At 43.8% G+C, this 12,127-nt stretch overlaps 1 protein-coding gene across 1 annotated transcript in view; it reads left to right on the top strand.

Annotated features, from left to right (window-relative positions):
• The window catches only part of SPTB (spectrin beta, erythrocytic), a 280,750-nt gene extending 272,007 nt beyond the window's left edge, over window positions 1-8,743 (top strand). The window contains exons 35-36 of the mRNA XM_086937103.1: window positions 4,402-4,444; window positions 8,456-8,743. Coding sequence (XP_086793229.1) covers window positions 4,402-4,444; window positions 8,456-8,611 — 199 coding nt within the window. The 3' untranslated portion in view covers window positions 8,612-8,743. The remainder of the gene's footprint in view (window positions 1-4,401; window positions 4,445-8,455) is intronic.
• The last annotated feature ends 3,384 nt before the right edge of the window (window positions 8,744-12,127 follow it).

Here is a 12,127-nt window from a genome sequence, read left to right as displayed (position 1 = left end):
GAGATTAAGTAAGCTATTGCCCAGAGTCGCAGAGCGTGAACCCATGAGTCGAGAAGGCACCGGAGCGAGAATTATTGAGACTGTGGAATTTTTAGCCCAATACCCGCCGAGGCGGGGAATTGAACCCTGGTCCATGGCCGATCTCAGCTTCCGGGTCTGCCGCCTCTAACCCCTGAGCCACACTTCTCCGTTGTACAATAGACAGTTAATGAACGTTAGGAGATTGTGTTACCAAACATACATATTATAACTTCTAATGATTCAAGTTGACGTACAAAATGTATAGATGACCAGGCGGACCCAAACCCAACTAAGCATTAGATAACATACAGTTATAGAGCGGAAAGGGCTGTGATATAAGTCTTACAAACGGTAGACTATACCAATCCATCTTAGATAGGAAGTGGTGAAAGGATCTTAAAGATGACTCAGTGACCTCCTATAATTAAAACTTAGGAGATCAATTTGTTCATTAATAGTCTTTTTACTTCCTTTTTGAATGCAGTAAAGGAAGTGATTTCACGCACTTGAGGAGGTAAAAAGTTCAAGATCTTTGGTGCAATCCCTGAGAAAGCTCTACAGCCTGTTCTCTTCTTATGGAAGGATTTAGGTTTCAGAAGGAAAGTGCTCGCACTTCGTAGTTGTCTGCATCCTCCAGACTTTTCAAGCTTTAGCGCTAAGTAACTGGGTGTATTGGTGTGAATTGCTTTGTGCATCATGCACGCCACTTTACGGTGTATTCTTACCTCGTAAGGCAACCAATTCAGTGCTTTCAAGGTTGGTGATATGTGACTGTTTCTTTTGGTTCCAGATACCAATCTAGCTGCCGCATTCAATGCTGCTCTCAGCGGGGCCAACTTGTATTTAGGGAGACCACAGAGGGTGGTGCTTCCATAGTCTAATCTTGGCAGTACTAGGGCTTGTACTGCAATTTTTAGATCTGCCTGAGGGAGGAAGGGTTTGAGTTTCCTTAAAATGCCCGTCTTGTGATTAGCTCCTTTGGTGGCCATAGAGATGTGCGACTGCATATTCAAATGTTTGTCAATGGAGATACCTAGGGATTTTGCTGAGTCAATGATGAGGGGGACACAGTCAAAGGAGGTTATGTGTTTTAACCAGAGGTCTAGCTTTGGAGTGTGAGATTAGAATAAATTCAGTTTTTTGGTATTCAACATCAGATGGTTGTTAGTGAGCCAACTGTGAATGTTCATTAGGCTATTGTTGAGGGCAATGAAGTCATCAGGCAAGGTGATTTTTAGATACAACTGGGTGTCATCCGCGTGCAGGTGATATAGAATGTTCGCTGATTTCAGTGCATTCGCCAAAGGCTCCATTAGGAGGTTGAAGAGAATGGGTGAAAGGGCAGAACCCTGAGGCACACCAAGTGTGACCATGGAGGGTTGCGAGAGTGAATTCTTCATCCTAATTCTTTGTTATCTTTTATTCAAGAAGGAGAACCATTGCAACACTGTGCCCGAGAGGCCCATCCTTCTTTCCAGTAGGGACAGAAGGTTGTCATGCTTGACCATATCGAAGGCGGAGGACAGATCAAGAAGTATCAATAGGCATGATTCATTGCGGTCAAGCATTTTTAGTATATCATCCATAATGTGTGTGAGTGTAGATCCTGTGCTGTGTCCTCGGCGGGAACCTGATTGGTGACAGTCTAAAAGGTTGTAGTTCTCAATGTGGTTGCATAATTGAATTTGTACGCATTTCTCCAAAAGTTTTACCAAGGTGGGGATATTGGTTATAGGACGGTAGTTGTTAAGATCAGATGGAGAGGCGTCAGCTTTCTTTAGAATAGGAGTGACCTGCCCTATTTTAAGACAGTCCGGAATGACACCTTGACTCGGAGAGGCATTTACAATTTGTGCCCATAATGGTAGGATAGATGTTTTTAAAATCTTGAACAGGGCAGGAGGCATGGGGTCCGCGAAATGATTGGAGGGGTTAATTGCTTGAAGAGTGTTGTCAATAGTTTGTTGAGAGACTGTCGAGAAGGAGTGCCAAGAGGCGTTGTTTTTTTTTAGACTTCCCTTGGAATATTAGAATGTACTTCGAATAAAGCACCCGATTTATGGTCTTGGAACATAGGCTGAGGGAGGGCCATCCTAGCTTGGATTTCTAGATCAATGGTTCCAGTCTTTTCCTTGTAGAAATTGGCTAGCACGTCACTTGTAGGAGTGGCCTGGTCATTTAACTCCCTAAAGTTAGTTGTGTTACATGATTGTTGCTTGACGATTTCAAAGAGCTTTTTTGGCCGGTTGATAGCTTGGTTCAGCTGAGTTCTGAAAAAGTCTGCCTTTGCGTTAAGAATCTTCCTATTGTAAGAATTCCTTAACCTTCTTAGGTGCTCTAGGTTAACAGTGTTAGGAGCCGATTTCTAAAGACGTCCAGCAGCTCTTAGTTATCTACGCTCCAAGTTCAGGCCATCATTGAACAAAGGCTTGGAACTCTTAGAGGAGACATTTTTTTCCTGTAGGGGCGCTGTGGCGTTAAGAATTTCGAGTAACGTGTCATTGTAGAAGGTTGTACGGTCATGTACGTCAGTTATGTCCGTCATAGGGTACAGAGCGGAATCGCAATGGTTTACCAAAGAGATGGGATTGATATTTTGTAAGTTCCGTTTCCATTGCCTTGATGTTGAAGGTTGGCCTCTTTTATGAATAGCTTCAATATTGATGGAGAAGAGGATGCAGTAATGATCAGACCAATCGCAAAGGTTGATTGATTCTAGTAGGATGATGTTTGATTTTGCAATGATGAGGTCCAATGTCTCTCCCTTGTTATGCGTTGGGCTGTCACAGAATTGGGATAACTCATGTTCAGACAGAAACTCTTTAAGACAACCAACAATATGATCATTTGCGTTGTTCCAATGGAGGTTGAAGTCACATAAGAAAATATGAGGCATTAGAGAGTTGGCATTGGATGCCATGATCTCCATAATTTCATCGATACAAGTCACAATATCACCTGGGGGATGGTAAAATATGTGTAACTTGCTGGCTATGCGCTTAGCATCTGAGATATTGATGCATAGATAATCACAAGAGGATAGCTCAATGGAGTCCGCTTTAATGGACACAATAGACTTCCAGCAGACTTGCACCTGGACTCTGTCATCTGTGAGGGTATTGTGCCAAGTTGTGCCACCCTTGAAAGTGGGCCTAAGCAGCTTGCCAGCCTGCGTGGATCCAGCAGATCGACGCATCTCTTCTGTTGCATGGTGCAACCCTGAGCAGAACCGACATATCTGTGCTGCTGTGTGGATTGAACCCATCACAAATACCCACAGTCTGCAATGTTTTCGGAGCAGCTGCTGCCCGACGCATCCTTTGTATAATTCCTCACACCGCTTGTTGACAGGAGTCTCGTCGACAGACTCCACACCGCAGCAATACTCCTCACCGGAAAGGACGCAGCTCCCCAACTGCATGCTGCATCCTCAACACAGGGCTTCGCATCACAAGCCCCATGGACAGGACCCTCGGTGATGATGCAGGGCCTCACATCACAACCTTGCTGCACCTCAGAATTGACTCATCATTTTGATGCGGATCCTCGCAATACTTCGCAAACCAGGATTTAAGGTTTTTTGTTTAGCTGGCCTAACTGGGTTTCTGTCGCTGGCCTGTGCTTTATTATGGTCGGCCTGAACTTGTGACTGTCCCGGTCCAGTGCAACTAGATATCCAAAGTTGGCGCTTTGTGTTTTTTGTAGCTGTTTTTGCCAACATTTTTAAACTTGAATATCTCCAGTTCTACTGATTGGATTTTTTTGTCTTTTTGGTCTTGTTTTATTTATTATTAAAGAAACTCCTATTTTTTTTATTTGGTATGGGATTCTTTTTGTGTGGTGTTTCCACTTTATTACTGTTTGAAGTGTTGCACAAAAACTTTCCATATTGCCTCTAAATTAAGCCTGACTGCTCTGTGCCAAGCTACCAGATGGTTGAGTACAAGTTAATTTGTTCTTTTTGGTCCTCACAATGACCAGGACTGTGGTTGCCACTTGACCAGGGCTCGCACCCCAGTCAACCAACAACCTACTTTCTTACAAATATCAATTCCTACATTTCATCAGATAATGTTATTATTGCATTGGACTAAAATTTAGCACCCAACTCAGACCACGATTTTTGGCTTGAATTGGACCAATCCCTCATGTAAAGATATGCTCTGCACTGTGGTGATTAAGGCATGTCGATGCTCTGTCTATGACTTTTAACTGCATTTGTATTACCCCACAGTACTGAATATCAGGCCTGCGCACTGAGCACAGAGCGGGCATCAGTGATTGGGGAAGGAAGAGTTATAGTCCTAGTATTAAATACAAAATGTTACATTTAGTTAGCTGGATTGCTGGAATTTACAGAAAACATGTTTTCTTTTTCAGACTGGACAGTGGCAGTCAGTGGCTGTTCCATGGAAAGGATGAGGTAATTAATTTATATTTAAGATAAGTGTTACTTGTAACATAAGATTTAAGGTCTGATTAAATTAGGTTTATATGGTTTTGCTAAATTGTGAATCAATGCAAACAGCAAATAAAGCATAATAGGCCAAGAAGCCGGCAAGGTGACCTGTGTTTGAAAAGATTACACCGCTCACTTACCTGCACGCTTAAACTTACTCCTGAATTAAGAATGTGTTACCAGTGTGGGAAAGAGGACCACTATACTGCATTTGTACAGTAAGGGGGTGAGTAGGGACAACAAAGTTGTTTTTTGAATTGAGCTATTTCCAGAATCTTACGCATGAAGATCCCTGAATGGTAGAAACTCCCTACCCATAAGGTCTGATGACTTGCTTGTCCTGCTCTTACTTACTCCTGAGTCCCAGATCCCACAAGTAAACAAGGAGCACTGCATGAGTACGTCACACCTCCACATAGCAAATTGTTGTGAATAAGGTCCATATGATTAAGGAATCCAGGCGCTAGCAATAAAGGTACGTAAATTAACACTGAATGATCAGGGGTTGTACATCTGTGCAATATGTAAACACACCTACACATCGCAGGGTTCACAAAATTTTGGAGAACCGGGCCCTACTACTGTATACACCTACTACAGCCAGCGGCGGCCAGCACAGGTAAACGCGACGAGCGGGAGGGGGGAGTTGTCAGATGATGGAATAAGTATAATTAAATATATAGTACCTATTTTGTCGTCTGTCGGCATCCCCCACTGCCGCGGCCATTGTGCTTACCTGAGCTGGACGCCGCTGACTACAAAACATGACCACTACTACTTGGCCGTTCGGGCTGGACTGTTCCCATAAGGAACAGGGTCAAGACTGATTTGCATATGGCTGGGTTCAAACTGGGGTGGTGTGGTGAGCAAAAGAATGATGGATTAAACCCAGAACCGTGTGATTGGGGGGTGAATGTTTGCTTTGTTCAGCATTCTGTCCATCAATTGTTCCTTTTGCACTACTATATCGTGGTACATTAGATCAGTAAAGGTAATTCATTAAAATAGGTTAATAGCTAAATATGTTTAGTGTAAAGGTAGATCAGTTAAATATATTTAAAATTGTGCGATTGGCCCTACACTTGAGACAATGTATCATCAAAGAATTTAGTGCCACTCGATGTAGTAACATACAACCATCCCTATCTACACATAATTTCACTTCCACTTCCCTGCATTCTAAAGGTTAATACAGCAGTCATTTCATCAGGCAGTGTTAGGTCGAATGATCAATGTTCCAATAATTCATTCATGTTTTAACACAAAACAAGTCTAGTAACCTCTGAAAGTTGAGGAAGTCTTTAGTGTTGATAGCTGGCTCTTCTTAATTATCACTTTCATCTATTGGGGCCTTTTTAAAAAAGCCACATTAATCAAGAAGATAGTACTGCAGACAGAAGTACTGATACCATCGGGTGTGGCTTTCACTGAGTGAGGAATTACTTAATTATTACAACGGGACCGAATGCAGCATAACATGTGAAATAGCATAATATGCACTGTGCATCTGCATATATAGTTTATGCAAGGAGATTTTCTCCTGTGTTCTTCTTTTAAGAAAAATATTTTTAACCAGGACGCTAGGAGCAGGGTGGTAAACTCACATTGAAGAGACCTGGGGCCTTATTCCATAATAGGTGCACTTTCCTTGCATTAAGCAGGTGCACCAGGCACACACTGGGACACTGCTCCCTATTACAATGAGTGCGCTGCCCCCAAAGGCAGCCATGAACTCGCGCTGCCCTTGGCGCTGCACATTCCGTGAAATACGCAGTGGCTGCTTCAAAGCTGCTCCATGTTTCTCTATGACAGCGGCAACCGGTCTGCACTTTGAAGAGGGCAGGAAGATCCCCTTGCAAGCGGATGCACTGAATGTTTTGTTGCGTCCATGGTTTTGTTGGGTCCATGGCACCCCATGTGCCTCCCTCCAGAGGACTGCCCTCAGGGAAGGCACTTACAGTGCTCTGCCTTTTTGTGGCGCAATATCAGTGCGCTTCCTAAGTGCATGTTTGTCTCAGTGCCCATGTGGGCAATAGGGCACGGGCGCTGCAGCAGAGTGATTTCCTCATTTGCATGGGCCACGACCCCATACAAATGAGGGAACGCCCTCTCAGAATAACGCTCACAATACATGTGCATCAGTGCTATCAGTATTACAGAAGGAGCTGTACAAGCATGTGTGGCCCATTCTGTAATAACATAGTGCCCCCTGGGTGGAAAAAGCAGGTGCACACGCCAGTTGCACCACCGGGGTCTCTGTGTAGTGCAGCCCCTGGTGAATATTAGGAGACCTGTTTCCTGTATAAAGTAATTATTGCATGCAATCTGAAAGGCAGTCAAAAGTATTTTTTTCGTGTCAACCTTGTTGTACTGTAGTAACAAAGTCCTATTTGACATTTACAGTGTAATAAATGTGTACATTGACGTTTATTAGTACAGCTGATCAAAACAAGTGTTATTGTGCCACATTTATTGCATTTATTTTCCCTACCACGATAGAAATATGTACGTATACATTTATATGTCTCTCTCTCTCTCTCTCTCTCTATATATATATATATATATATATATGTGTGTGTGTGTGTATATATATGTGTATTTTTTAGCATATATATTAATATACTCACATACATACATAACTGACGAGTGGCTTCGTAAAAACTACAGCCTAAATACAATATCTGAGATTTCTACCTCCCCACATCTCATTCCGTGTTCAGGAATGTTTGGGGCATCCCCAATAAAGAGTGTTACCCCAATCTCATGGACACCTTGGATCATCCTATCTCTGCTCCAATAAATATAGGAGATCATCCCACGTCTACTCTACATTCAGGGGCATCTATGGATTCCCTATCCTTAAGGGTCACTAGTCTCCTAGATGCAGTAGTAGCTCACAAGAGGCCTCAAGTGAGTCATGATGCCCCCCCCCCCCCCCCAAGAGTCAGTCTGCTTTGAGGAACACTTAGGGTTTCTCCTTCCGATGGTCTTCTACATTCATTGACTTCTAGGCCGCTCCTTCCTTCAAGTGTCTGTGCCTAAGGTTTCTCCTTTCTCTGGTCTCCTGCATACAGAGGCTTCTAGAGTTTCCCTTTCCTCAAGTGTACAGAGGAGTAGCTAAGGGGTTCTCCTTCCTCTTGTCATCTGCATTCAGGGTTTTCTAGGGTTTCCTTTTCCCCGAGTGTCACTTTGTACAGAGGAATTCCTAGGGTTTCTACTTACTGTGGGTTCCTGCATTCAGGGCCATCTAGGGTTTCCCTTTCCTCATGTGTATCTTTACACTCAGGAACTTCTGAGTCTTCTCCATCCTCAGTTTCACCTAGAATGTCCCTTTCCTTAGAGTTGCTCTGCACTCAGTGGTATAGACGGCTTGAGATCTAGGAACTGAAGATGTCTGTACAGCATTCCCCTCATTCAGTGGCAGCGTTTTCAGGGTTCAGAGAATATCTAGATGTCATCACTCTCTCCTAGCCTCCTGATGATTAGAGGTTCACAAAAGACCTTTGTGGTAGACTTAGGGGGGACCCAGGACTGGGTACAGATCTCACAACCAGCATCCCACACTATCCAGGTGGTTTTTCAACAACAGTCTACTGAAGAGGTTCAGATCTGCAGGGGGACTGAGACAGAGGACTGAGCCTGTTTCTGGCCTGAGGGCCATGAATAGTTGCCCAACCCCCCTCAGAATCCCACATTTAGAAGTCCTTCTCAGAACACAGGCACTGGTATCAGTTCAGCACCCAAGATCATTAAAACTCTCACTTGGATTGGCAGGATGTTCCACAGCTGTGCCACCAAGACCAATCCAACTCTAATAAGTACATAACAAATGCTTATCCTTTACTACTTTGGGTTGATTTTTAATGTTGGAAGTAAACTTTTCAGTTATATCCTGCAGTTCATACATAAAACATCTTTCATCTCAGTACTCAAGATCAGCTGAGTCGTTTCTCATGAATATTTTGATTTTTGCAGGACGAGATGGAGCACTGGATCCAGGTGTTGACGTTGGCCATCGCATTGGCTCATCCCCAAAGAATGACACAGAGTCTACCTCTGCCCTCAACCTCTTCCGCTGAGGGCAAAAAAGAGAAAGAAAAGAGATTCAGCTTCTTCCCTCCCAAAAAATAAAAAATCATGAATCAAAAAAAGGACAACTCCATGCATAACACTCCTTGGTGCTGTTAAACAACATGCTGTACTCTATTCAGAAAATTGTTACTTTAGATAAATAAAGATTATTAGTCTGTTTTGTTGAAAAAATGACTTCCGAGCAGTGTTTTTGTAATCTTCCACTACTCAGATGGTGTACTTTAAGCTGGATGTCCATCCCTACTCATGTAGCAAAGTCTTTTGAGACATTAGTTTAACCATGAGTAGCCGAAGAGTGTTACAATACGATGACAGAAATGTAGGCACTCAGACCTATTGTCAATGTTAAGTATTTCATTACAAAAGCACAGTCTGCAAATACTGGTTAAGAAATAAGGAAGTAATATACTCAAGGCTGGAGTCCAGGTGCCCTGTTAGAACTGAGTGCAAACAAAGGTCAGGGAAATACTGCTTACAATAGTTGTTTCCACCTAATGTGAAGTTTTGAATAGTAAAATGGAGAATCATCTCCAAAAACGTTTTTTTCTATATTGGGGGTTGGTGAAAGCTGGCTCGTTTTCAGCCTCAAGGTACCGACGGACAGAGCGGTGCCTTATTCGTCCGAGCAGTTGCCGGGTGAGGTGAGGTCCACTTCCCACACACTGCTGGGAAAGATCCATCGCATCACCACAACAATATTGACAAGATGTGGTAGGATGGTTCCGTTTTGTTCATATATTGTACATTTCCTTAACTCTTGCACACACATTATAGTGTCTTGCAGCAGCAGATATTAATTCGGCCCTGACGAATGCCAGTGATTCTTCACATTGAAGGCAGAAACATGTTGGCCCTCTTATATCTTACTTAGTTTTCTATCAAGCAAGTCAAACAGTGATTTTTTTCACACTGTTTTTTCACTATTTTTTAACCTGACGTCCAGGCAAACGCTAATAAAGGTCTTTGTTTGCCTCGATAGCCATTTTAATCACACACTATTTTATTTTATTTTCCTGCACTGCACATATCAGTCTCCCACTCAAGTCTAACAACGGTGGTGACCTTACCTCGGTCGAGTAATGCATCGCTAATTGACAACTGGGCGATTGCACACTTACCTTGGTATTGGAGTCCTACATGATGAGGCTCCGCCATTGGGTGGGCTGATAGGACTTAATCAGCTACTGTTGATGGTCTTTAGTTAGGTTTTCTTCCGTGCAATTAACACCAGTGTTGATTATCACTCCTTAGTACCTTTGACTTACAGGCTCTGTTGTTTTTTAGAAAGCTGGTGGAGCCATTGCTAGCAGGTGGAACCAGCTACGGAAGTGGATGCCAGCTTGTGAAAGCAGTCCCAGCTGGTGGAGGTCGTGTCTGCTGGTACAGGTTGGGCCTTCTAGTAGAGGTAGTGCTGGCTGATGGGGTCTTTGCCACCTGGTGGAGTCACTGCCTGGGGAGAGTCAGTACATATGGATGTGTGTCCATGCCTGCTGGTGAGGTCGATGCGTGATAGGGTGTCGCTCCCTAAAAGCATCACTTCCTTCTGTTTGAGTCACTGCTTCTTGGATGCCATTGCCTGGTTTACTCAGTGTCAATTGATGGAGGTGGTGCTTGGTGGTACATTTGAAACTGGTGGGAGTGTGTTGTTCTCTTCTGCTGGAGCAGGGGCCTTGTTTGGTGTCAGTGGTTAGCGGTGGTGTTGGTGCACAGGGGGCAAGTCTGTACCAAGTGAAATGTTGGTTCCTCCTAATGGACTAAGTGGCTGCTAATGGAAACACTGGAAGGTGGTGACAGTGCCTGCTGGAGAACTGATGTCTGCTGATCGTATTCTCTCTATTCATTTGGAGGAACATGGCTTATTGCCAGTGGTTCAATTTGCCAGACCAAGGTCATAAGAAATCTGAATAGACAAATAGTCAGTGAGCGTATTGGGCATTGGTGAGTCATTGAGGCTGAATCTTTAGTAATCTTTAGACCTGTCAGCCGTGGGGTCGACTTCACCAAAATGATTTGCCTACTTACCTCTATTTCTGGTGCTGTAATTAAATTTTGTTGGCCATAGAACTTTTGTTGGCCATAGGCTGATCAGTGCTAAAGTGTTTGTGCTCACTCTCCTAAACATGGCTGAATTGGTGTGCAGCTGATTGGCATATTTAATTTACTTATAAGTCATAGTAGTGTAGAGTGGTATTCCATACGCCCAGGGCCTGTCAACTAAATGCTACTAGTGAACCTGCAACAAATTGTGCCACCCACATAAGTAGCCCCTTAAAACATGTCCCAGGCCAGCCGTTGCAGCCTGAATGCAGTTTTAAACTGCCAATTTGACTTGCCAAAATAGCCCCATGAGAAGTCTTAAACTCCCCTTTTATTACATATGTCATCTCTCAGGTAGGCCCTAGGTACCCCACAGGGCAGGGTGCATTGTAATTTAAATGTTGGACCTGAACATTTACATTTTACATGTTCTGGTAGTAAAAGAACTCCTAAATTCGTGTTTCACTTCTGTGAGGCCTACCTATCCCATTGGATAACATTGGGTTGCCTTATTACATTTAATAAGTGCTAACTTTTGATAGGGACCGAGTAAGCATTTAATGTTTGCTATCTATGAAATTGTAATAAAAAAATCCTCTTTAAATGTAAAGTCAGATTTTAAACTACATTTTTACATCAAATTGTTTTTTGTAATTTTCTCCCTGAGTGTACTGCGGTAGCTCAGACGTGAGTCCCAGAGCCTCCATACCACTGGAGTCAAGCTAGCCGGGCTGATGAGAGGTGTTACCTCGAAACCGGTCCGGTCCTCGGATGCTTGATTACGGTCTGGGAAAGATATGGCTGTTGTAGTTCGGACTGGACTGTTCCCATGGGGCACAGGGTCAGAGCTGATTTGCATAAAGCCATTATCTGACCCAGGGTGGTGTGGAGTGCAAAAAACGATGGATTTAGGCCCAGATCCTTGTACTGGGGTGAATGTAAGACATTGATCTACATTCTGTCCATCAAATTGTTTTTTGTAATTTTCTCCCTGAGTGTACTGGGGTAGCTCAGACGTGGGTCCCAGAGCCTCCACACCACTGGAGTCAAGCTAGCCGGGCTGATGAGAGGTGTTACCTCGAAACCGGTCCGGTCCTCGGATGCTTGATTCCGGTCTGGGAAAGATATGGCTGTTGTAGTTCGGACTGGACTGTTCCCATGGGGCACAGGGTCAGAGCTGATTTGCATAAAGCCATTATCTGACCCAGGGTGGTGTGGAGTGCAAAAAACGATGGATTTAGGCCCAGATCCTTGTACTGGGGTGAATGTAAGACATTGATCTACATTCTGTCCATCAAATTGTTTTTTGTAATTTTCTCCCTGAGTGTACTGGGGTAGCTCAGACGTGGGTCCCAGAGCCTCCACACCACTGGAGTCAAGCTAGCCGGGCTGATGAGAGGTGTTACCTCGAAACCGGTCCGGTCCTCGGATGCTTGATTCCGGTCTGGGAAAGATATGGCTGTTGTAGTTCGGACTGGACTGTTCCCATGGGGCACAGGGTCAGAGCTGATTTGCATA

Source organism: Lissotriton vulgaris, chromosome 9 (genome assembly GCF_964263255.1).
Source record: "Lissotriton vulgaris chromosome 9, aLisVul1.2, whole genome shotgun sequence".
NCBI lineage: Eukaryota > Metazoa > Chordata > Amphibia > Caudata > Salamandridae > Lissotriton > Lissotriton vulgaris.
The sequence above is the reverse complement of the archived record's forward strand: the minus strand, read 5'-3'. Positions and strand labels throughout refer to the sequence as shown.